Source organism: Cherax quadricarinatus, chromosome 64, assembly GCF_038502225.1.
Source record: "Cherax quadricarinatus isolate ZL_2023a chromosome 64, ASM3850222v1, whole genome shotgun sequence".
NCBI lineage: Eukaryota > Metazoa > Arthropoda > Malacostraca > Decapoda > Parastacidae > Cherax > Cherax quadricarinatus.
Genome location: NC_091355.1, coordinates 5677044 through 5703825, shown reverse-complemented (window position 1 = coordinate 5703825; position 26782 = coordinate 5677044). Strand labels below are relative to the sequence as shown.

Here is a 26782-nt window from a genome sequence, read left to right as displayed (position 1 = left end):
TCGCTTTGATATTTACTGGAAGATGTGAATAAAGTTTGGATCACTGATGCTTACATGGCGATTATCTGCTCATGACTAGTCACAAATATAACTATAGCTAATGCTGTCTAGATAGTATAGCAGAATATTCTCTCATTTGCTGTATTTGATCTACATTACAAAAAAAGGTTATCATAATAACCATGAAAAGCAGAAGTTTAATTTCTACTATTATAACTACTACTATTATTGCTGCTGTGTCCTGGATGGTGGATAGTTAAGTACTTGTCCTTCGTGAGTCGTGAGGCAGCATCCAGGTACCAGATACCAGTCCTCGTGAGGCAGCATCCAGGTACCAGATACCACAGTCCTCGTGAGGCAGCATCCAGGTACCAGATACCACAGTCCTCGTGAGGCAGCATCCAGGTACCAGATACCACAGTCCTCGTGAGGCAGCATCCAGGTACCAGATACCACAGTCCTCGTGAGGCAGCATCCAGGTACCAGATACCACAGTCCTCGTGAGGCAGCATCCAGGTACCAGATACCACAGTCCTCGTGAGGCAGCATCCAGGTACCAGATACCACAGTCCTCGTGAGGCAGCATCCAGGTACCAGATACCAGTCCTCGTGAGGCAGCATCCAGGTACCAGATACCAGTCCTCGTGAGGCAGCATCCAGGTACCAGATACCACAGTCCTCGTGAGGCAGCATCCAGGTACCAGATACCAGTCCTCGTGAGGCAGCATCCAGGTACCAGATACCACAGTCCTCGTGAGGCAGCATCCAGGTACCAGATACCAGTCCTCGTGAGGCAGCATCCAGGTACCAGATACCAGTCCTCGTGAGGGCAGCATCCAGGTACCAGATACCACAGTCCTCGTGAGGCAGCATCCAGGTACCAGATACCAGTCCTCGTGAGGCAGCATCCAGGTACCAGATACCACAGTCCTCGTGAGGCAGCATCCAGGTACCAGATACCAGTCCTCGTGAGGCAGCATCCAGGTACCAGATACCACAGTCCTCGTGAGGCAGCATCCAGGTACCAGATACCAGTCCTCGTGAGGCAGCATCCAGGTACCAGATACCACAGTCCTCGTGAGGCAGCATCCAGGTACCAGATACCACAGTCCTCGTGAGGCAGCATCCAGGTACCAGATACCAGTCCTCGTGAGGCAGCATCCAGGTACCAGATACCAGTCCTCGTGAGGCAGCATCCAGGTACCAGATACCAGTCCTCGTGAGGCAGCATCCAGGTACCAGATACCACAGTTCTCGTGAGGCAGCATCCAGGTACCAGATACCACAGTCCTCGTGAGGCAGCATCCAGGTACCAGATACCACAGTCCTCGTGAGGCAGCATCCAGGTACCAGATGCCGTAGATCTCGTGAGGCAGCATCCAGGTACCAGATACCACAGTTCTGGTGAGGTAGCATCCAGGTACCAGATACCAGTCCTCGTGAGGCAGCATCCAGGTACCAGATACCACAGTCCTCGTGAGGCAGCATCCAGGTACCAGATGCCGTAGTTCTCGTGAGGCAGCATCCAGGTACCAGATACCACAGTTCTCGTGAGGCAGAATCCAGGTACCAGATACCACAGTTCTGGTGAGGTAGCATCCAGGTACCAGATACAACAATCCTCGTGAGGCAGCATCCAAGTACCAGATGCCGTATTTCTCGTGAGGCAGCATCCAGATACCAGATACCACAGTTCTGGTGAGGTAGCATCCAGGTACCAGATACCACAGTTCTCGTGAGGCAGCATCCAGGTACCAGATACCACAGTCCTCGTGAGGCAGCATCTAGGTACCAGATACCACAGTTCTCGTGAGGCAGCATCCAGGTACCAGATAACACAGTCCTCGTGAGGCAGCATCCAGGTACCAGATACCACAGTCCTCGTGAGGCAGCATCCAGGTACCAGATACCACAGTCCTCGTGAGGCAGCATCCAGGTACCAGATACCACAGTTCTCGTGAGGTAGCATCCAGGTACCAGATACCACAGCCCTCGTGGGGCAGCATCCAGGTACCAGATACCACAGTTCTCGTGAGGCAGCATCCAGGTACCAGATACCACAGTCGTGAGACAGCATCCAGGTTCCAGATACCAACGTCCTCGTGAGGCAGCATCCAGGTACCAGATACAACAGTCCTCGTGAGGCAGTATCCAGGTACCAGATACCACAGTTCTCGTGAGGTAGCATCCAGGTACCACAGCCCTCGTGAGGCAGTATCCAGGTACCAGATACCACAGTCCTTGTGAGGCAGTATCCAGGTACCAGATACCACAGTCCTTGTGAGGTAGCATCCAGGTACCAGATACCACAGTCCTCGTGAGGCAGCATCCAGGTACCAGATACCACAGTCCTCGTGAGGCAGCACCCAGATAGCAGATACCACAGTTCTCGTGAGGTAGCATCCAGGTACCAGATACCACAGCCCTCGTGAGGCAGTATCCAGGTACCAGATACCACAGTCCTTGTGAGGTAGCATCCAGGTACCAGATACCACAGTCCTCGTGAGGCAGCACCCAGATAGCAGATACCACAGTTCTCGTGAGGCAGCATCCAGGTACCAGATACCACAGTCCTCCTGAGGCAGCATCCAGGTACCAGATACCACAGTCCTCGTGAGGCAGCATCCAGGTACCAGATACCACAGTCCTCTTGAGGCAGCATCCAGGTACCAGATACCACAGTCCTCGTGAGGCAGCATCCAGGTACCAGATACCAACGTCCTCGTGATGCAGCATCCAGATAGATACCACAGTTCTCGTGAGGCAGCATCCAGATAGCAGATACCACAGTTCTCGTGAGGCAGCATCCAGATAGCAGATACCACAGTTCTCGTGAGGCAGCATCCAGGTACCAGATACCACAGTTCTCGTAAGGCAGCATCCAGGTACCAGATACCACAGTCCTCGTGAGGTAGCATCCAGGTACCAGATACCACAGTTCTCGTGAGGCAGCATCCAGGTACCAGATACCACAGTTCTCCTGAGGCAGCATCCAGATAGCAGATACCACATTTCTCGTGAGGCAGCATCCAGGTACCAGATACCACAGTTCTCGTGAGGCAGCATCCAGGTACCAGATACCACAGTTCTCGTGAGGTAGCATCCAGGTACCAGATACCACAGTTCTCGTGAGGTAGCATCCAGGTACCAGATACCACAGTTCTCCTGAGGCAGCATCCAGATAGCAGATACCACAGTTCTCGTGAGGTAGCATCCAGGTACAAGATACCGCAGTTCTCATGAGGTAGCATCCAGGTACCAGATACCACAGTTCTCGTGAGGCAGCATCCAGGTACTCTCAGTAGTAGTAACCAGTTACAAGTAACCAGTGTACCAGTAGATGACTCACTACCAACCGTCTCTGCCTGAGTCACTGTCTGTATTCATATTGTGCTGACCACAGCAGTATTCAAAGACCCCCTCACATATGGGTACTGTGGGCGGCCGGTCAGTCATACGAGAGTGAGCAAGGAGATAGGCAGGCTGTTTGGGCGCTCCCCACATTATCTGTAATTATACGTACTACCAGCCTACATGAGTATTACTTTACCCTATCCACGTATCGAACTCCCACATGATAAATGGTGGCACCGGTGTGGAGCGTGGATTTAAGTTTTTACGGGTAATTCAAGACGTTAGAAGACTGTTTGTGAGTAGCCGGCAGGGTCAAAGGTGAACCGTCTCACCCACCAGCTACTCGCTCCCCTCACAACCTCCAGCCTGCAAGCCTGTTGCAGCCGTTTTTTCAAGCTTCCTGGCTTAGTTCGTGTGCTAATTGCTTCAATCTCCGAGGGGTTGACCCGGATTTTGCAATTAAGCCAGTCAGTAAGCCAGACTGTGGAAGTGAACGCCAGTCAGCCTATCATCCAGCCTGTCTCCTGTCATCCACCTGCTCCTCCGTGCTGTGTGCATCGTTACACGTCTTCCAGTCAGCCATTCTCGTGGGTTAAGCCAGTCAGCCAACCCAGCTTCTAACCCAGCTGAGAGAGAGAAGTAAGCCACGCAAGTTCAGAGCCTCTGAAGTATCGTCTCATGTATCGCTTTGTGCTCCCAGTTGGATGCTAAGCGTGGTTTTCACCATTCCTGTGGCATAGAGTGGCTTATCAAGCCACCTTCGTGGGTAGTGAGTGGAGTGCGCGCCAGAGCGCCAGCGAGAGTCACACCCACCACCAACCACCAGCCACCCACCTCATCTACCTGTGGTTGTTTGCACCCTTGTACCGGGTCCTAATACTGTTTTGGTTCACATAATTGGTCAAGAGATTGTAGCTGAGCGCCAACGATAAAGCCAATTATGTGAGTTCACCGAGAAAGCGCATTTCTTCACGACGACAGTGTGAGTGTCGGCGTCATCACCGCGCAGGACAACCTTCCTCGTTACCAATCATCTACTGGTAAACTGGTTACTGGTTACTACTACTGAGATACCAGATACCACAGTTCTCCTGAGGCAGCATCCAGGTACCAGATACCCAAGTCCTCGTGAGGCAGCATCCAGGTACCAGATACCACAGTTCTCCTGAGGCAGCATCCAGGTACCAGATACCACAGTTGTCGTGTGGCAGCATCCAGGTACCAGATACCACAGTTCTCCTGAGGCAGCATCCAGGTACCAGTTGCCACAGTTCTCCTGAGGCAGCATCCAGGTACCAGATACCAGTCCTCGTGAGGCAGCATCCAGGTACCAGATACCAGTCCTCGTGAGGCAGCATCCAGGTACCAGATGCCACAGTCCTCCCAACACACTGTCTGCTTGAATCCAATATTTGCGACTCGCTCGTCCACCCAGATCATAAAACACTTCATTGCTTTTTTTTTCAGTTAAATCTTTAATCACTTATCTCTTCCAGGTGACCCATTGTAAGCTTAGTACAAGTGAAAAAAAAAATGAACCCGTGTTGAACCTCGTGCTCTGGAGGTTCATGTCACTGTCGTGACTTACTGAATAACCTGTCACTTTAATTATTATCACTGCAATCATAACTAGGCGCTAAACCCACTAGGGTCATACATCGTTACTTTAGATAATTCTCCTTGTTTAAAAAAGTTGAATTTCTTACTTATCTAAATGTTTGTGGGTAATATCTTAGTCTCAGAGAGAGAGAGAGAGAGAGAGAGAGAGAGAGAGAGAGAGAGAGAGAGAGAGAGAGAGAGAGAGAGAGAGAGAGAGAGAGAGAGAGAGAGAGAGAAACATTGTGATTTAAATCTATTCTTTTCGTGTATAATTTGCTTGCGAACGAAAGAATTAGATTTTGACAACCTGTCCAGGCGACGTCTGACACTTGCATCAGAGTCAAAATATTTCCCTGTTGTTTTATACCTAATTTTGTTGAGTTGGACTCTTAAACTACTGTTTTGTAATCAAAGTTCATTTCATACTAAAAATTAATTTGAATACCAAGATTCCATGATGTTGGAATGTCTGACAAGTTGTGCACAACTTCTCAGACACTGCAACATCATGGAATCTTGGTACTGAAGACTTCTACTCAACCTTCTTTCTTCTGGTCCATTCCTCGGGTATAACCTACTTCCACTGGTGATTCCCACCTTCCAGTGACAATGCCTTCGTCTACTGCGCGTCCTACACCTGTCACAGGTATATAATTATTATTATAATAAAAAAGAAGCGCTAAGCCACAAGGGCTATACAGCCACAGGTATATAAGCGGCAAGTTCCAGGAGTGTGCCTCAAGTCCCTTCAAGACTACAGTGCTGTTCACCTCCACGGCTCAGGGACTGATTACCTCATCTTCTGTACATAATTCTTCACATTATATCCTTGTATTGATAAAGCCACTGGATGGCGAAACGTCTAGATACCCAGATGTTGCACACGTGTTTAATTCTGGTTCGAAGTTGACTGGTAGGTAACTCTCTTACCTCACACAGTGTCTCCCTGGTTCAATCCCCGGCCGGGTGGAAACACCTGTTGTCGCTGTTCACCTAGCAAGTAAGTAGGTACCTGGGTGTTAGTCGGCTAGTGTGGGTGGCATCCTGCGGCACAAGAGTGAAAGACCACAATGGAAATAAGACAGAGTCCTCGACGCACTGACTTTCTAGGGTTATCCTGGGTGACTAACCCTCCAGGGTTAAAAATCCCAACAAAATCTTATCTTAATGCTCTCACGAAATCTACATCCTTCATATTTGTTGCCGATTTTTGTGTGTTTTTTTTTTAGACAAATACTCGCATTAAAATATATAACATATATGTTTTGTAATTTGCATGATTTACAGTTATCTTGCATAGTAAGATATGTGAATAATCTAAGATAACCCTGAGAGAGAGAGAGAGAGAGAGAGAGAGAGAGAGAGAGAGAGAGAGAGAGAGAGAGAGAGAGAGAGAGAGAGAGCGCAGTTGGGAAGACGCTGGCAGACGCTGCCAGATAGCACTCTTAGCTCTGGATCCCTCACTGCCGCCAACTTCCCACCACCAATAAACATCAATAGAGACCGATAACCAGCAGGCGTGTGGTGGTTGTGGTGGTGGCTGTGGCTGTGATGGTGGTAGTGAGAGTTCGTGGTGATGGTGGCAGTGATGATCGTGGTGGTGCTCGTGGCGGTAATGGGGTTGATAGTAATAGTTGCGGTGATAATGGTAATGGTGGTAGTAATAGTGGTGACTGTTAATGGTGATAGTGGTAAAGGTGACTGTACTAGTATTGGTGGTAGTGGTGCTGTTGGTAGTAGTGCAATAGTGGAGATGCCAGTAATGGTGATGGTGGCTGTGGTAATAGCGGTGATGGTGGTAGTGGTGGTAGTAATGGTAATGGTGGTGATAGTGGTGGTGGAAATGCTCTCGTCTAGTCATCTGTCGTTCCCAAACTTCCAGTCCCTCTCCTCTCTAAAGAGCTTAAAACTTGGTCGTTTTGATGGGTTCTGTGGGACGTCCATGTCCCCCCCATCCCCTTTCCCCCTCCTCTCCTTTCCTCTCCCTCTTCTCTCTATCTCATTTTCCATCTCCTCCTCTCCCTTGCATCTTCCTTCCTTTCCTCTGTTAGGATCTTTCATCTTCACTTTCCCCTCTCCTCTTCCCTCTTTATATCTTTCTCCCCCTCCCTCTCTCTTCCTATCTTCTCTTCCTTAATATCATCCTTGCTTTTCTCTGTTGTCGGGGTTCTGAAGGAGTGACGGTAGAAACCACTTATAGAATCTGTTATGGAGGCGTTATCATCAGGTAACGTAGAAGAGCCCAGCCTATTCCCATCTCTAAACCTAGTCATGTTCCGAGATCGAGGCTTCCGAGTGGCTGTCTATGTGCGCGTGGGTGGGGGGGGACTAGCAAGGGACTCCTGCTATAACTGATGCTACCGGGGTATATCTATAATTGATAAGACACATGTGCAACAGTTAGGTATCTATTCCGAAACGTTTCGCCTACACAGTATGGGTCTTCAGTCGAGTACAGAAGAGTTAGCAGAAGCAGTAGAGATGTAAAGACGATGTAATAATCCCATAACCATTGAAGACTGTTACACGAGTGTTTTACTTACCAACATGTCGGTACTGTATACCATTTTCGGTATTTTATACCATTTTAATATTCATACCTATAAGTATTGCACTGTTGACAGCTCAGCGATGCTAACGTGTGGCATCCTCGACGTAGAGCTAAACAAATACAATAGACAGCAGACGTTTCAGGCTCTGAGGTGATTCTGCACAATGTAGGGAAAACATTGAACACAAACCTAAGACATACTTGAACATAATTACAAATTATGGAGAATCATAGAGATTGATGAGAACATATTTGAACAACACTGTTAGCAACCTCTGTGTCCTCTTTGCTCTTTCGATTTTCTTTTCTTTTAGATTAAAAACATGCACCAAGCCCGTACGGATCATACAACACTATTACAAGCATGAGGAGGGGGTGTGTGAAGGTAGGGGGTGGGGTTGTTGGGGTAGGGTTGTGGTGGTGAGGTGGTAGTGGTGGTGCAGTGGTGGTGAGGTAGTAGTGGTGGTGCACTTGTAGTGAGGTAGTAGTGGTGGTGCACTTGTAGTGAGGTAGTAGTGGTGGTGAGGCAGCAGTGGTGATAAGGTAGTAGTGGTGGTGCAGTGGTGGTGAGGTAGTGATGGTGCAGTGGTGGAGGTACAGTGGTGTAGGGTGGTGTTTGGGGGAGGCAGTGGGGGAGGGGGGACAGAGCCGGTGCAAATTTGAAGTCAAGACTGGTGTAGCAGGTTAGCTGCCGCTAAAAGAACAATCATAGAGTGAATCTACTTTAAAGGCGAACTTTTTGTGAGGACGTCAAAGAGCATCAGAATGTTTTATAAAGATGTCAGAAGTGAACTCTGCTTTCTAATAGCTACGAGTTTATTAATACACTGTTTAGAGCCACCTGGCAGTCCTCGGAGAGAGGTACCAGGCTTTTATCATAATGGTATCAGTGTGCGTGTCGTGCGTGTCCAATTCGTGAGTCTGTGAAGATGGGTTCCTCTCGCCTGACGGCTAGGGAAAGATGGTGGCCAGGAATCTACAGTAAATGCGTTCGATGGAAACTAATTTGTTGTCCCCCCACTCAAATCAATGCTGTTGCCAGTGGTGACAGTCTCCAGGACAGTATTGCAAAATAGTCTGAAAGAGGAACTTTCCTGTGGGAATATTGGTAGAATGCAGACCGGGCAGCTGAGTGTGCTTCTTGTAATGAACACGTGTCCAGGCAACCAGCAAAAATCGACTTTATGCTCGCTTAATAAGTCGGAGTAACCACTACAGAGGACCAATGGGGATATAAAGAGTTACTTTTCTGGATAGCTTTTTATGCACTTGAGAGTCTGAAACAACCTTTAACGAGGACGTGAGCATGGTTGTAAGGTGAATGATTGCAAAGAGCATTGCGTACCATTCTGCCGTGAAAATGATGGCAGACTATTAAATGTTCCTGGATTATATTTGGAGTGATTGCTGCATACCTTAATTCATTTGAGGATTTACAAGTATCCTTGTGTACTGCCATAATATGAGGATGCCATTTTAATGTTCAGAGTGGCCAAGAGTTTAAATAAAATGCATCGACCTTCGGTGTGTAAAAGAAAGTTAGTAATAGGTAACGTGAATTGCTGGAATTTCCCAAGTAGGAGAGGAAGAACATGATATGGAAAAAACATAAAAGAGGGCGAGGTAAGTTAATAGATAATGGTGTTCTGTAGCTCGATTGTTAGCATACTCAGCTCTCACACTAAGGTCCGGGGATCGATCCCCGGTACGGCTGGAATCATTAGGACACGTTTCCTTAAGACATCTGCTGTCCATGTTCACCTAGCAGTAAAATGGGTACCTGGTGTTAGTCGACTGGTGCGAGTCGCATCCTGGGACAAAATTTACCTAATTTGCCAGAAATACTCTGCATAACAAGCAGCTTTCTATATACAGTCGACCCTCAACTAATGGCGGCATTAAGTAATGGCAATTTCATCTAATGGCACTTTTTGCCGTAGAAGAAAATGCCTTGACCAATGGCGAAAAACTTAATCAACGACGTTTGTCCGGAACATGTCGCTGTGCCCAGAGCGCGGCCTGAGCGGGTCCAGCCACTCCAAGAGTCTGTGTGCCATTGTTTACAAGCTGTTGCAGTCGGCTTCCACATGTGCCTCCCATATATTTTGGATAATTCCACTATTTCTAGTGCTTGTAATTGCTAAATAAGCCACCATGGGTCCCAAGAAAGCTTCTAGTGCCAAGCCTGTGTTAAAAAGGGTGAGAATTACGATAGAAATGAAGTCCTTCTGGAAGGGGATTCTCCTTCCAAGCAACAGACAATTCTGAATCTCCCTGCTGCTGGCACATTACTCAACAACAACTCCACAATAAAGGTAAGTGGCATTTAATTATTGTTTATTTTGCATGTCCCATTCCTTTCCATATAAGGAAATGTACATTTCACGTAAAATTTTTTTTTTCAGACTTTGGGGTGTCAGGAACGGATTAATTCTGTTTCCATTATTTCTTATGGGGAAAATTAACTCTAACAACGGCAATTTCGACCAACGGCAAGCCCTCTGGAACGGATTAATACAGTTGGTTGAGGGTCCACTGTAGTAGTATGTCATTGATGTCAGCTAGACCTGTATACCTTGTACATGTAGAAATAAAAATTATTATTACTAGTGTTGGAACTCCAAAGGCTAAAAGGCTGCAATAAATGGTGTAGACAGTTAAAAGTACATTTTGCTAACATCTATCATTCTACACGTATGAGGATCGTGGAGATGGAGAACATGTGAGTATTGTTGTGATCCTGCGAAGACGGGATGCTTGTTCTTTATACAAGCTCTTCACCTGTGGAGATCAAAAATCCCTTAGACATAAACGTAACGAGGAATATACATTTAGCTTATTAAGCTCAGCTGCGGTAAGTGGGCACAGTGTTAACGTAAGTGCGCGAAACGTGAAGGGAACGTATTGTTTATCAGAGTGAGATGGAAAGTTGAGTGAAAGGTAGCGTCTTATTTGAGCTTGCATTGGAGTAATAGTAGTGGTGGCAATTTCAGAGCACTTTAAACAATTATTGGAGGATGAAGGAGAAAGAGGGGTAGCAGGAAGCCTTGGGGAAACCCAGAACAAAAATAATACCCAATTGATTTGGCGGCTTCAACGGGATCAGCTTCATTTCAGAGTTATGGCGTTTTTTGTGGACAAACATAACTGCTAGTTTGTCTAGCTGTTAGGTAAAAGAACACAAGAGTAACTAATGTGACAATTTTTTATTGTGGCAACTCTTCGCTCTCCAGGAGTGAGGTGCCTTGCCTGAAGAGCGAAATGTTGCCACAATAAAATATCGCATTAGTTGTATTTATGTAGGTAGAATTACCTACAAGTTTGTTGAGCTGTCCGTCTGGTGCAAGATGCTCGTGTTCTCACTTGTTTGTAAATTAGGAAACCGTCTTAAGGTGCAGTTGTAACGGAGTGGCTCCGTGTAGTGTACCTCAAACTAGTGGGAGAGGCACAGTTGGTAGACCACCAGAGGCTACCTTTCCGAAAATGTTTAACTCGAGGTTTTGGGAATGGCAACTGTAGATTACTGAAGCTATTTAGTAGCTTGAATTGCCGCAGAGATCGTCGAGGAAGACTGGTGGGAGTATGAAAAGAAATAAGGGGAATGATGTCATGGTATTATCATGGGGGAGCGCTTAACCTGTAGCGATTATACAGCATCTGTCAGGGATGGGGAAGAATGGAAGGCATTTAGGATCAATTCAGGGAACTGGAGCACAGATCTAATTCTTCTAGATCAAGAGCCCCTCACCAGCGTCAAGGAACCTCCCTTGAGGGGATTTCTGTTTTGTACACACAAACCCATCACAGGAAAAAACTTATTCCGGCGTTTCGGTCCGACTTGGACCAAAATTTCCCTCTCCTATGTGCGGGTTGTGTGTGTATTGTTCCTTTTTGTTCTTTTCTGTCATGCAGATCATTAATTACTGTCCCTATAAATTTAGAACTAGGGAGAAAGAGCAGATTGATATTAGTACACGAGAGGGTAAGTGTCCAGAGCTCTAGATGTACAGAACATCAGTGACGAACATATGTAGAGTGGGAGGTCTCAATAAGTGCCCTCCTAGAGGGCCATCAAGCATCAGTTTAGCGATGTTTCGAGCCTTTTTTTTGTCCCTAAGCAAGTTGAACATAAGTGTGGACTATAGAGTCACCGGGAGGTGTTCTTTGTGGAGAATACAGTCTGTGAGGTCTTCCTGGACACCCGTGTGGGGGCATAACTTTTCTTGGACTGGGACAAGGGAAGAGTGTCGGTGGACTGTTACTGGGATCCTGCCAACGGTGTGGAGACACATCAGGTTATCAGCTTGGTTCGCATCATTGATTCTGATGATGCGTGTCCCGCTTTGCAAAGGATAGAAGCAGATGTCTTTGCCAAGGCGAGGTAAAGATTCTTGTGCTGGTATGTGATGGTTCAGGCGTCCATAAGGGATCATCGGTGGCACAGAAAGCAATCGTGTTCACTGTTCAGTTAGTGATTTTTTTTTTTAGCTTGAGATCATGTTATATCTGCGTCATCGTTTGTTGTGGTCGACTGTCAGATGATTGAATCATTCTGCTTTCTAGCGCTTTGACGACCCATGATTCAGTTAAGTCAGTTTCATAGTCTAGGTGATGAGGGAGTCAGTGGTAGGCTGAGCAGCGGATTATTATAATGTTGTAGGATTACCGATGTTGTAGGATTACTTACATACGCGTTCTCGTGTCTAACAAGCAGGCTAATCGGGAAGGTCCGTGGTCATACTGGGGTCTGTAAAGGGCGTCGCTGTCGCTTAAGATCCAATAGACAGATTATGTCTTTCACAAGATCGTTAGAAGTTAGGGAGCAACACAGAGACCTGGATACAGACCGGGCCGCGGGGGCGCTGACCCCCGAAGCTCTCTCCAGGTATACACTAGAAACTAAACCTCGTCTGAACCACAAACACAGGCGACATGGAGTGCAATTCCCTGCAATAATCCTCTTACCCTGCCCAGTACATCAGATTAGTGCCTCAGAACTGCGTGAGCAACGCTTAGCACTAATGGTGATTAAACTAGAACCATACAATTGTGGGCTGACCGACAAGAATGCCAGGCAACATATACCTTGCAGTGTTACTTCCAGATCCCCAGGCAGCCTCCGTCAGTAGTACAGTCATCAACACTCCTGCAGCATCATCTCACCTCTGCCAAGATGATCCGATTTTTATTCAATTAGGGTAACCACCACCTCGATGGAGCCACGACAGTGACACCACCACCTCGGTGGAGCCACGACAGTGACACCACCACCTCGGTGGAGCCACGACAGTGACACCACCACCTCGGTGGAGCCACGACAGTGACACCACCACCTCGGTGGAGCCACGACAGTGACACCACCACCTCGGTGGAGCCACGACAGGGACCCCACCACCCCGGTGGAGCCACGACAGGGACACCACCACCTCGGTGGAGCCACGACAGTGACACCACCACCTCGGTGGAGCCACGACAGTGACACCACCACCTCGGTGGAGCCACGACAGTGACACCACCACCTCGGTGGAGCCACGACAGTGACACCACCACCTCGGTGGAGCCACGACAGTGACACCACCACCTCGGTGGAGCCACGACAGTGACACCACCACCTCGGTGGAGCCACGACAGTGACACCACCACCTCGGTGGAGCCACGACAGTGACACCACCACCTCGGTGGAGCCACGACAGTGACACCACCATCTGTGGGGCCACGACAGTGACACCACGACAGTGACACATGTGCAACATCTGGATATTTTTATTGTAGACGTTTCGCCATCCAGTGGCTTTATCAATTCTAGGACATGATTAGAAGATAGAACTATATACAAAAAATGAGGTAATCAGTCCCTCAGTCTTTAAGTTGGTGTAAAGAGCACCGTGGTCGTGAAGATTCTGCACCACAGGCAAGAAGACTGCTGCTTTTATACTGGCTGAAGATGGAGGGCATAGTGACTGGTGGGCGGGAATCCTCAGTGGAAGTAGGTCACACCCTAGGCACGGGTTAGTGGTGGTGGTGGTAGTAGTAGTAGCAGTAGTAGTAATCGTCGCAGTAGTAGTAGTAGTAGTAGTAGCAGCAGCAGCAGCTGTGAAGAGGTAATGTGGATGTCTTCCGAACCAAGATTCCATGATCCAGTGTCTGACAAGTTGTATATGAATGATGTACAATACCGACAAGTTGAATATAGTTGTATATAGTTCTGTCTTCTAATCATGTCCTAGAATCTGTATTGATAAAGCCACTGGATGGCGAAACGTCTACAATAAAGATATCCAAATGTTGCACATGTGTCTAAATTTTTTAAATGGAGAGGGTTGGGGAAAATTTAGATTCACTCTGAGGAAGAACATAAAAGTTCCAATTCCTCTGATCAAGAGCCACAGCACCATTACTTTTCCATCTTAAGACTTCCAAGCTCTCCCTCACGCCTTCCCTCTCAGCATCTTACAATACTCTTCCTCAGCATCTTACAGTACTCTTCCTCAGCATCCTACAATACTCTTCCTCAGCATCTTACAATACTCTTCCTCAGCATCTTACAATACTCTTCCTCAGCATCTTCCACTATTCCTCAGCGTCTTCTACCTTCACCTTTAAAACGCAACTCGAGGGAAAATTCAATTCCGTAATGGAAAACAAGTGGCAGAATCAGTCTATTTAGGTTTCAATCTTCTTACAGAAGAGTCATCAGTACAACACAAAAAAAGCCTAACCCTTCACTAATACTATTTTTTATTAATATATATGATTATAGTATTTATCGATTTTTATTTTTTATTGCTAATATCAATTTTTATTTATTAGTACATATTAATATACTTTTTTGTAGTTTTTACTACTGCTACTAGTGGTAGTACTATTACTACTGCTACTACACTACTACTAGTCAAATTTACCTCAGTGCCAGATTAGTTAGGTTGTGGGGGCTTGCGGGTTACTAGCAGCAACAGCCTGGTTGAGCAATCAAGCCTGGCTTCAGGCCGGGCTGCGAGGTAGAAAAACTCTAGAAACCACAGGTACATTACAAACCACAATCGTGTAGCGTCTCTCTTCCGTGATTCGAGGGCGGAGTATCGAGCCTCCAGAACTACCACTATTTAACGAGTCGCACAGTGTCGTATATACATAACACCTTGATACGATTTTTATTTTCAATTTATCGAAAGTTTATCGAATTACTGACGTCAGCAATAGAAGTACTGCTATTAATGGTGGTAGTAGATAGTACTACTAGTAGTAATACTAGCTGTACTGATAGTAGCAATAGTAGAATAGTTCGGTAGTAGGATGACTAGCAATAGTATTACTATGGAAGCACACAGCTGTTAGAGGTCGTTTCGCTATAACGTTCATAGAGGAAAAAAATCGATTTCCGTCCGGGACCACTGTGTGGCGCTGGCAAGTTAGTAGTTGAACTGCCTGCTGGTAGGAGGCGCTCCTCGCAATTTTCGCTTCGCTATCATTTATTCCTTGATTTAACCTTGTTGCACCCATGATGTTTGTCACCACAGAGACAGAGCAAGGAATTTTGTTTATATCAATTAGCCTATGATAAAGATGGTTTCGTTATACGTCGTTTCGCTTAAAGTCGCAGTTTCCAGGAACCTATCAATTAGCCCGTGGTAAAACTGGTCTCCTTACACGTCGTATCGTTTAAAGTCGCAGTTCCCAGGAACCTATCGACGACGTTAAGTGAGCACTTACTGTAGTTACATAGACTAGAACAACTGAGTTTAATAAACGAAACATGAATTACCAGACGTGGAAACAGAGTAAATGAGAGCAAAGTATAGTAAGATTAACGAGAAGGTTGAGTTAATCAATGCAAATTGCAAAGAGTAAGAATTTTTAAGGCAAATTCCAATATAAGAAAACTAGAAAGGAGGAAAAATATGCAATATCAATAATAATCATAATAATAATTACGAATAAATAAAACATTAAAAAAAATTAATGTTAAAGTATATAATAAAATGTTAATATAGGAATTAACAAAATATATAAAAAAATACAAATGTTAATATAAATACATTACCCAGTGTTGCAAGGACGTGTTAAATATCTTGCTGGTGTAGCAACAGCTATGACTGTCAGGTGACTGGTGTGTGTGTGGGGGTGTCAGGTGACTGGTGTGTGTGTGTGTGTGGGGGTGTCAGGTGACTGGTGTGTGTGTGTGTGTGTGTGTGTGTGGGGGGGGGTGTCAGGTGACTGGTGTGTGTGTGTGTGTGTGTGTGTGGGGAGGGTGTCAGGTGACTGGTGTGTGTGTGTGGGGGTGTCAGGTGACTGGTGTGTGTGTGTGTGTGTGGGGGGGGGGGGTGTCAGGTGACTGGTGTGTGTGTGTGTGTGTGGGAGGGGGGGTGTCAGGTGACTGGTGTGTGTGTGTGTGTGGGGGGGGGGGGTGTCAGGTGACTGGTGTGTGTGTGTGGGGGGGTGTCAGGTGACTGGTGTGTGTGGGGGGGGGGTGTCAGGTGACTGGTGTGTGTGTGTGTGGGGGTGTCAGGTGACTGGTGTGTGGGGGTGTGTCAGGTGACTGGTGTGTGGGGGGGTGTCAGGTGACTGGTGTGTGGGGGTGTGTCAGGTGACTGGTGTGTGGGGGGTGTCAGGTGACGTGTGTGTGTGTGTGTGTGTGTGTGTGTGTGTGGGGGGGGGGGTGTCAGGTGACTGGTGTGTGTGTGTGTGTGTGGGGGGGGGGGTGTCAGGTGACTGGTGTGTGGGGGGGGGGTGTCAGGTGACTGGTGTGTGGGGGTGTGTCAGGTGACTGGTGTGTGGGGGGTGTCAGGTGACTGGTGTGTGGGGGTGTGTCAGGTGACTGGTGTGTGGGGGGTGTCAGGTGACGTGTGTGTGTGTGTGTGTGTCAGGTGACGTGTGTGTGTGTGTGTGTGTGTGTGTGTGTGTGTGTGTGTGAGTGTGTGTGTGTGGGGGGTGTCAGGTGACTGGTGTGTGTGTGTGTGTGGGGGGGGGGGGGGGGTTAGGTGACTGGTGTGGGGGGGGGGGTGTCAGGCGACTGGTGTGGGGGGGGGGTCAGGCGACTGGTGTGGGGGGGGGTGTCAGGCGACTGATGTGGGGGGGGTGGGGGTGTCAGGCGACTGGTGTGGGGGGGGGGGGGGTGTCAGGCGACTGGTGTGGGGGGGGGGTGTCAGGCGACTGGTGTGGGGGGGGGTGTCAGGCGACTGGTGTGGGGGGGGGTGTCAGGCGACTGGTGTGGGGGGGGTGTCAGGCGACTGGTGTGGGGGGGGTGTGTCAGGCGACTGGTGTGGGGGGGGGTGTCAGGCGACTGGTGTGGGGGGGGGTGTCAGGTGACTGGTGTGGGGGGGGTGTCAGGCGACTGGTGTGGGGGGGGGTGTCAGGCGACTGGTGTGGGGGGGGGGGTGTCAGGCGACTGGTGTGGGGGGGGGTGTCAGGCGACTGGTGTGGGGGGGGTGTCAGGCGACTGGTGTGGGGGGGGGTGTCAGGCGACTGGTGTGGGGGGGGTGTCAGGCGACTGGTGTGGGGGGGGGTGTCAGGCGACTGGTGTGGGGGGGGGGTGTCAGGCGACTGGTGTGGGGGGGGGTGTCAGGCGACTGGTGTGGGGGGGTGTCAGGCGACTGGTGTGGGGGGGGGTGTCAGGCGACTGGTGTGGGGGGGGTGTCAGGCGACGGGGGTGGGGGGGGTGTCAGGCGACTGGTGTGGGGGGGTGTCAGGCGACTGGTGTGGGGGGGGTGTCAGGCGACTGGTGTGGGGGGGGGTGTTAGGCGACTGATGTGGGGGGGTGTCAGGCGACTGGGGTGGGGGGGTGTCAGGCGACTGGTGTGGGGGGGGTGTCAGGCGACTGGTGTGGGTGGAAGGTGTCAGGTGCCAGTCCTGAAACTGGTGTCAGTCTGACATAAGTAGACTTGTCTTGTGTATTTGACATCTGTGACGGAAGTCAACGATGTGTAGAGGTAGAGAGAGAGGTAGAGAGAGGGAGAGAGAGAGGGGTAGAGAGAGGTAGAGAGAGAGAGAGGTGTAGAGAGAGAGAGAGAGAGGGGTAGAGAGAGGGGTAGAGAGAGAGAGGGGTAGAGAGAGAGAGGGGTAGAGAGAGAGAGGGGTAGAGAGAGAGAGAGGGGTAGAGAGAGAGAGAGAGAGAGAGAGGTAAAGAGAGAGGTAAAGAGAGAGAGACAGAGAGAGAGACAGAGGTAGAGAGAGAGAGACAGAGGTAGAGAGAGAGGTAGAGAGAGAGGTAGAGAGAGAGGTAGAGAGAGAGGTAGAGAGAGAGGTAGAGAGAGAGAGGTAGAGAGAGAGAGGTAGAGAGAGAGAGGTAGAGAGAGAGGTAGAGAGAGAGGTAGAGAGAGAGAGGTAGAGAGAGAGGTAGAGAGAGAGGTAGAGAGAGAGGTAGAGAGAGAGGTAGAGAGAGAGGTAGAGAGAGAGGTAGAGAGAGAGGTAGAGTTAGAGAGAGAGAGGTAGAGAGAGAGAGGTAGAGAGAGAGGTAGAGAGAGAGGTAGAGAGAGAGGTAGAGAGAGAGGTAGAGAGAGAGGTAGAGAGAGAGGTAGAGAGAGAGGTAGAGAGAGAGGTAGAGAGAGAGGTAGAGAGAGAGAGAGAGAGAGGTAGAGAGAGAGAGAGAGAGAGGTAGAGAGAGACAGAGGTAGAGAGAGAGAGACAGAGGTAGAGAGAGAGAGAGAGAGAGGTAGAGAGAGGTAGAGAGAGGTAGAGAGAGGTAGAGAGAGGTAGAGAGAGGTAGAGAGAGGTAGAGAGAGGTAGAGAGAGGTAGAGAGAGGTAGAGAGAGGTAGAGAGAGGTAGAGAGAGGTAGAGAGAGGTAGAGAGAGGTAGAGAGAGGTAGAGAGAGAGGTAGAGAGAGAGGTAGAGAGAGGTAGAGAGAGGTAGAGAGGGGTGTAGAGGTAGAGAGGGGTAGAGAGAGGTGTAGAGGTAGAGAGGGGTAGAGAGAGGTGTAGAGAGAGAGAGAGAGAGAGAGAGAGAGAGAGAGAGAGAGACAGAGACAGAGACAGAGACAGACACAGACAGAGAGAGACAGAGACAGAGACAGAGACAGAGAGACAGAGACAGACAGAGAGACAGAGACAGAGAGACAGAGACAGAGAGACAGAGACAGAGACAGACAGAGAGAGACAGAGAGACAGAGAGAGAGAGTAATCTAAGTTTGTCAAGAATGTCTTAAACAACCAAATAATAATTCTATGACAACTTAGAAAACTACTAAAAAATTATTTTTTTTTCAAAAATCTCACAAAAAAAGATCTAAATCAAAACTTCAAAACAACCATCATGCACATTGTAACAGTTACGAGGCGCTAAACCCGCTGGGGCCATGGGCTGCCTCGGTAACCTGAAAATGGAAGATAATCAGATTTGGTCCGAGGAAATGCAGGGTAGCTCCAGTTCCCCGGATCAAGAGATCTTGAAAGGAAATTTTTGTTAAAACCACGAATAACAAAATGGCCAAATTCTTCTTCTAAAATGCAAATAAAAATTAACAGCTAGGGAGGGGAAGGGGGAAGGGGGAAGGAGGAGGGGGGAGGGGAGGTTACAGGAGGAGGGGAGAGGAAGAAAATTAGGGAGAAGAGAGACAAGGAAAAGGAGATGAGAGGAAAAGAAGGGAGAGAAGGGAAAGAATGAAAAGGCGCAGAGAAGGGAGGCGGTGACGAAGAAGAGGGAGGAGGCAACGAAGAGGAAGGGGGCGGCGAAGAGGTGAATGATAGCGAAGGAGGGGTGAAGGAGATATGGGGGAGAGGGTGGGTGAAGCGATGATGATTACGGGAAGAAGAGGAGAAGTGGAAGGCAGAGGAGTGTAGAAGTGGTGTATGGAGAATGAAGTACTACGTACTGGCCAGCCTCACTGCCACAGTTGGACTGTAGAACGCTGTAGTAGACGTGGTACTGCCCTGAGACGAGCATGAGTAGATGTAGAAGGGCGGGGCCTCACTGGCTCCTCCTACTGCAGAAGGTTTAGCCCGTCTACCCTCACAAACTCCAGTCCTGGGCATCAGTGTTCTCCCACGGCAAGAATTCCCAGCCAGCTGGTGCCCACTCCTGGCGAACTCGCCACCCAGGAGGAGGAGTCGTTAAAGTCACTTTCTAGGCAGAAGGTTGACGCTGCCGAAGGAAATATACGGAGGTACTCGAGACAAAAGACCCCTCAGGAAAAAAGCACAGATGTTGATAGGGAGATGTACAGCCGGAGACGGTGTAGCAACACACAGCTGTGTGTATCTAATCAGGATAGTGCACAGGAGACGAAGGTGCTGTTGAGAAACTCAACGGCATGTGTCCAAGGATTTACGTGGGTTGAACCGAGTGCTTCAGAAGTTCTACAGAAGAAGCCTCTACTGCGGGATGACAGCTGCAGCAAGATTCTCTGGAACTTCGACAGAAAAACAGTATCGAACTGCGCAAAAGACTCTTGTTCTTCACTCGATTGCTCGATGGTCTTGACAAAAAAATTACACTTTTAATACCTTTTTCTAAGAAACTTCTTTTGATCTGGCGTCCGAGAACAGTGGTTTGTGAAACTTTTAATACTAGACAGAAGAGGATGTTAAAAAAATCAAGGATGTGCACTTTTAGTTATGGTTCAAAATTTGGGTGTTCTACTAGTCACTATAATTGATCATTTTTTTCTTTTAACTATTTCTAAAGTAACATTAACAGTTTCAGGGCTTGAAGTCTGTCACTACAGGATTACAAGTTTTTAGGGTAAGTTCTAAGAGTACGTTTTCTAGATTCTGAGAGATTATTAACTTCGGGCTATGTTTCTAGATCTACACTGTAACACCAATTGCTAGTCTAGAGGAGAGTCAGAAATTTCTATATCACACTAAAATTATTTTTCACTGTCTAGCATTTATGTAACCACCGAGACTTAGTTTCTAATCTACGGAAAGAAGGAACACCAGTGTTGTTTTTTTCTATACCAAAAGGTAGGAACTCAAAACACAAAACCCCAGTGTTTCCTTTGTCCACACAACACACGACACCAAACCCCAGTACTGCTGAGTGTCAACACACCCAACACTCATGCAGACACAAGATTATCATAGGGAGTTTTCAAGACTCTCATTAACTGGAACTCATAGTCTCGGAGAGTTCCGAATGTCTTATTGGCTGGGAGTTGCTACCACGAATAGCTTTTCAGGGTTCTTACTGGGAGGGCGGTGCTAGCACGGAGTTGCAAGGTTCTCATTGGCTGGGGAAGCCTAAGACAAGGCGTGTGAGGGGGAAGAGAGAGAGAGAGAGAGTTGCTCCAGTATTCTAAACAAGCAGCCATCTTGAACGATCGTTAACATCATTGTTCCACTGTCTTTGCCTGAGATGGAGACGAAATATGTTAAACTACATTTCAAGATTAAGGGGGGATAAAAAAAAATCTTCGCTTGCAATTAATGATTAACGAAGAAATTAGCATAGAAATTAAATGACCAAAACTGGATTTAATTATCTCCAGGAAACTTTTTTTTAATTAAAGAAAATCAATGTTTTTTTTTGTGTGTGGGAAATGATTATGATTTCAATGTTTATAGTGATAACTGTTACCTTAAATACAAAGACTTAAAATCTTATATACATAGACTAAACCCTTATATACGAAGACTTAAACCCTTATGTAGAAAGACTTAAACCCTTATATACAAAGACTTAAACCCTTAAATACAAAGACAAACCGTTTAATACAAAGACTTAAACCTTTAAATATAAAAACTTAACCCTTATATACAGATACTTAAACTCTTATATACAATGACTTAAACCCTTATATAGAAAGACTTAAACCCTTATATATAAAGACTTAAACCCTTATACACAATGACTTAAACCCTTATATACAAACAACACGTAGTGGTACATAAACAGACAAATAACCCGCACATAGGATGAAGTTTGATGTAATTAAACCACAAAACTTACGAAGTTTGACGTAATTAAACTACAAAAGTTACGAAATTTGACGTAATTAAACCACAAAAGTTACGAAATTTGACGTAATTAAACCACAAAAGTTACGAAGTTTGGCGTAATTAAACCATAAAAGTTACGAAGTTTGACGTAATTAAACCATAAAAGTTACGAAGTTTGACGTAATTAAACCATAAAAGTTACGAAGTTTGACGTAATTAAACCATAAAAGTTACGAAGTTTGACGTAATTAAACCATAAAAGTTACGAAGTTTGACGTAATTAAACCATAAAAGTTACGAAGTTTGACGTAATTAAACCATAAAAGTTACGAAGTTTGACGTAATTAAACCACTAGTGAACAATGTTATACATAAATTAAACATCTGTCTAAATAAATGTAACATTGATTTCAAAATTAACTTTGTAGTATAGAGTCGATAAAACCAGGAGTAATATAAATATTTTTTTTGGAAAGTAAAAGAAAAAAGGTGAAAGTGGAGAAACTATAGAAGAAGATAAAGAAAAAGAAGAAGAAGAAGAAGGAGGAGAAGAAGAAGAAGAAGAAGAAGAAGAAGAAGGAAATTTAATGATGTAACGAAAGAAAAATATTAAGACTTTTAATTCTAATTTCTTTCGTATTCCCATCGTTCTGTTCCACCTCCCCCTCCTCTCTTCCACCTCCTCCTCCTCTCTTCCACCTCCCCCTCCTCTCTTCCACTTCCCCCTCCTCTTCCACCTCCCCTTCCTCTGTTCCACCTCCCCCTCCTCTCTTCCACCTTCCCTCCTCTCTTCCACCTCCCCCTCCTCTCTTCCACCTCCCCCTCCTCTCTTCCACCTCCCCCTCCTCTCTTCCACCTCCCCCTCCTCTCTTCCACCTCCCCCTCCTCTCTTCCACCTCCCCTCCTCTCTTCCACCTCCCCCTCCTCTGTTCCACCTCCCCCTCCTCTGTTCCACCTCCCCCTCCTCTCTTCCACCACCCCCTCCTCTCTTCCACCTCCCCTCCTCTCTTCCACCTCCCCCTCCTCTCTTCCACCTCCCCCTCCTCTGTTCCACCTCCTCCTGCTCTCTTCCACCTCCCCCTCCTCTGTTCCACCTCCCCCTCCTCTCTTCCACCTCCCCTCCTCTCTTCCACCTCTCCCTCCTCTGTTCCACCTCTCCCTCCTCTGTTCCACCTCTCCCTCCTCTGTTCCACCTCCCCCTCCTCTGTTCCACCTCCCCTCCTCTCTTCCACCTCCTCCTCCTCTCTTCCACCTCCTCCTCTCTTCCACCTTCCCCTCCTCTCTTCCACCTCCCCCTCCTCTCTTCCACCTCCCCCTCCTCTCTTCCACCTCCCCCTCCTCTCTTCCACCTCCCCTTCTCTCTTCCACCTTCCCTCCTCTGTTCCACCTCCCCCTCCTCTGTTCCACCTCCCCCTCCTCTCTTCCACCTCCTCCTCCTCTCTTCCCCCTCCTCCTCCTCTCTTCCACCTCCCCTCCTCTCTTCCACCTCCTCATCCTCTCTTCCACCTCCCCCTCCTCTCTTCCACCTCCTCCTCCTCTGCCACCCCCTCCTCTCTCTTCCACCTCCCCTCCTCTCTTCCCCTCTCCCCTCCTCTCTTCCACCTCCCCCTCCTCTGTTCCACCTCCCCTCCTCTCTTCCACCTCCCCCTCCTCTCTTCCACCTCCTCCTCCTCTCTTCCACCTCTTCCTCCTCTCTTCCACCTCCCCCTCCTCTCTTCCACCTCCTCCTCCTCCTCCTCTCTTCCACCTCCCCTCCTCTCTTCTACCTCCCCCTCCTCTCTCCCACTCCCCCTACTTTCTACCACCCCTTCCTTCTCTTCCCTCCTTCCTTCCTCTGCACCTCTTCCCTATCTCTATCTCTTCCTCTTAACCCTCCCCAATTGACCTTCCTCACTTCTTCCTCCCATTCCTTCCTCTCACCCCTCCTCTTTTATCCTCTACCACTTCTTCTCTATTCCCTCCTCCTCCTCTCCTTTAAAAGGTTACAGACACTAACAAAATATTTAGCAAAGTCAACACTCTAAACCCACGTGACACAAACAATGACGTTTTCAAAAGTTTTCTTTTCTAACTCCACAAGTTTATATATATATATATATATATATATATATATATATATATATATATATATATATATATATATATATATATATATATGTATATATGTCGTGCCGAATAGGTAAAATTGGTCAATTAACAAGAACTCATTTAAAATTAAGTCCTTTCTACAATTTTCCCTTATATGCTTATAAGTATATCTTTTTCATTTATATTAATGTAAAAATTAATAATTTTGTACCAAAAGAACCTCAGAAAAGTTACCTAACCTTATTATAGCAAGCGCAATTTAATTTAGCTTAATCCAATTAAATATATTTTAGATCTTGTGTCACAAACGTACTGGAGTTTCATGACAAGGTAACGGAAGTAAGACACGAGAGGGGTGGGTTGATTGCATCTTCTTGGACTACAAGAAGGCCTTCGACACAGTTCCTCACAAGAGATTAGTGCAGAAGCTAGAGGATCAGGTGCGTATAACAGGAAGGGCACTGCAATGGATCAGAGAATACCTGACAGGGAGACAACAGCGAGTCATGGTACGTGACAAGATATCACAGTGGGCACCTGTGACGAGCGGGGTTCCACAAGGGTCAGTCCTATGATCAGTGCTATTTTTGGTATATGTAAATGACATGACTGAAGGGATAGACTCAGAAGTGTCCCTGTTAGCAGATGATGTGAAGTTAATGAGGAGAATTCAATCGGATGAGTATCAGGTAGGACTACAAAGAGACCTGGACAGGCTGGCAGCTTGGTCCTTGAATTTAACCCCGTCATGAAGATCGGGGAAGGGCAAAGAAGAATGCAGAGTATAGGCTAGCTGGCCAAAGACTGCAAACCTCACTCAAGGAAAAGGATCTTGGGGTGAGTAAAATACCGAGCACATTTCCTGAGGCGCATATCAACCAGATAACTGCTGCAGCATATGGGCGCCTGGCAATGGCAAACCTAAGAATAGCGTTCCAGTACCTCAGTAAGGAATCGTTCAAGACTGTACACCATGTACGTCAGGTCCATACTGGAGTATGCAGCACCAGTTTAGAACCCACACCTGGTTAAGCACGTCAAGAAATTGTAGAAAGTGTAAAGGTTAGCAACAAGACTAGTTCCAGAGCTAAGGGAAATGTCCTACGAAGAAAGGTTATGGGAAATCGGCCTGACGACACTGGAGGACTGAAGGGTTAGGGGAGACATGATAACGACATACAAAATACTGCGAGAAACTGACAAGGTGAAGAGAGACAGGTTGTTCCAATGATGGGACACAGAAACAAGGGGTCACAATTGGAAGTCGAAGACTCAGATGAGTCAAAGGGATGTTAGGAAGTATTTCTTTAGTCATAAACTTGTCAGGAAGTGGAATAGTCTGGCAAGTGACGTAGTGGAGGCAGGAACCATACATAGTTTTAAGACGAGGTATGATAAAGCTCATGGAACAGGGAGAGAGAGGACCCAGTAGCGATTAGTGAAGAGGCGGGGGCAGGAGCTATGAATCGACTCCTGCAACCACAAATAGGTGAGTACACACAGACACACACACATACAGACACACACACACACACACACACACACACACACACACACACACACACACACACACACACACACACACAGAGTCAGAGTGGGCACCTGTGACCAGCGGGGTCCCGCAGGGGTCAGTCCTAGGACCAGTGCTGTTTCTGATATTTGTGAACGACATGACGGAAGGAATAGACTCTGAGGTGTCCCTGTTTGCAGATGACGTGAAGTTGATGAGAAGAATACACTCGATCGAAGACCAGGCAGAACTACAAAGGGATCTGGACAGGCTGCAGACCTGGTCCAGCAATTGGCTCCTGGAGTTCAATCCCACCAAGTGCAAAGTCATGAAGATTGGGGAAGGGCAAAGAAGGCCGCAGACGGAGTACAGTCTAGGGGGTCAGAGACTACAAACCTCACTCAAGGAAAAAGATCTTGGGGTGAGTATAACACCAGGCACATCTCCTGAAGCGCACATCAACCAAATAACTGCTGCAGCATATGGGCGCCTAGCAAACCTCAGAACAGCATTCCGACATCTTAATAAGGAATCGTTCAGGACCCTGTACACCGTATACGTTAGGCCCATATTGGAGTATGCGGCACCAGTTTGGAACCCACACCTAGCCAAGCACGTAAAGAAACTAGAGAAAGTGCAAAGGTTTGCAACAAGACTAGTCCCAGAGCTAAGAGGTATGTCCTACGAGGAGAGGTTAAGGGAAATCAACCTGACGACACTGGAGGACAGGAGAGATAGGGATGACATGATAACGACATACAAAATACTGAGAGGAATTGACAAGGTGGACAAAGACAGGATGTTCCAGAGATTGGACACAGTAACAAGGGGACACAGTTGGAAGCTGAAGACACAGATGAATCACAGGGATGTTAGGAAGTATTTCTTCAGTCACAGAGTAGTCAGTAAGTGGAATAGTTTGGGAAGCGATGTAGTGGAGGCAGGATCCATACATAGCTTTAAGCAGAGGTATGATAAAGCTCACGGCTCGGGGAGAGTGACCTAGTAGCGATCAGTGAAGAGGCGGGGCCAGGAGCTCGGACTCGACCCCCGCAACCTCAACTAGGTGAGTACAACTAGGTGAGTACACACACACACACACAAACCCTGGCTCTCCACGAAGGAGCAGAAAAACACAATGTTGAAAGTGTCTGTTGTCTGCCACAATCCCACATAACGTTGTGTGGCCAGCAGAGTTGCTAGCTGTGTCTGCTGTCAACGCTGAGAGCACTTGAAGAGTGTGGCCACCTCAGGTCTTTCACTTTTCTTCCTTGTTCACTCTTAGCGGCACGGGTACCAGCTGTCCCATGTACCTGGCTGACACTGTGATTCAACTTTATTAAACACAACTCTGTTGATATGTTTAGTATGCACCACTGCCCTGGACGGCCTAGATGCTTAACTGTCAGACAGAGACTACTTATTAATACCAGTGATCGACCTTACCTACCTACCTCCATTAATACCAGTGATCGACCCTACCTACCCCCATTACTACCAGTGATCGACCCTACCTACCCCCATTAATATCAGTGATTGACCCTACCTACCCCATTAATACCAGTGATCGGCCCTACCTACCCCCACCATTAATACCAGTGATCGACCCTACCTATCCATCACATTAATACCAGTGATCGACCCTACCTACCCACCACATTAATACCAGTGATTGACCCTACCTACCCACCACATTAATACCAGTGATCGACCCTACCTACCCACCACATTAATGCCAGTGATCAACCCTACCTACCCACCACCATTAATACCAGTGATCGACCCTACCTATCCCCACAATTAATACC

The 26782-nt window shown here is 47.4% G+C and overlaps 1 protein-coding gene across 6 annotated transcripts in view; it reads right to left on the bottom strand.

The window, feature by feature from the left end:
- Positions 1 to 26782, bottom strand: part of LOC128699981 (innexin inx2) — a 448736-nt gene that overhangs the window by 37135 nt on the left and 384819 nt on the right. The window contains exon 2 of one of the 6 annotated variants that reach the window (XM_053792843.2): positions 19309 to 20787. The exons of the other annotated variants lie outside the window; for them this stretch is intronic. Within the exon in view, the coding sequence (XP_053648818.1) occupies positions 19309 to 19379 (71 nt within the window). The 5' untranslated portion in view covers positions 19380 to 20787. The remainder of the gene's footprint in view (positions 1 to 19308; positions 20788 to 26782) is intronic. 6 annotated transcript variants of the gene reach the window in all.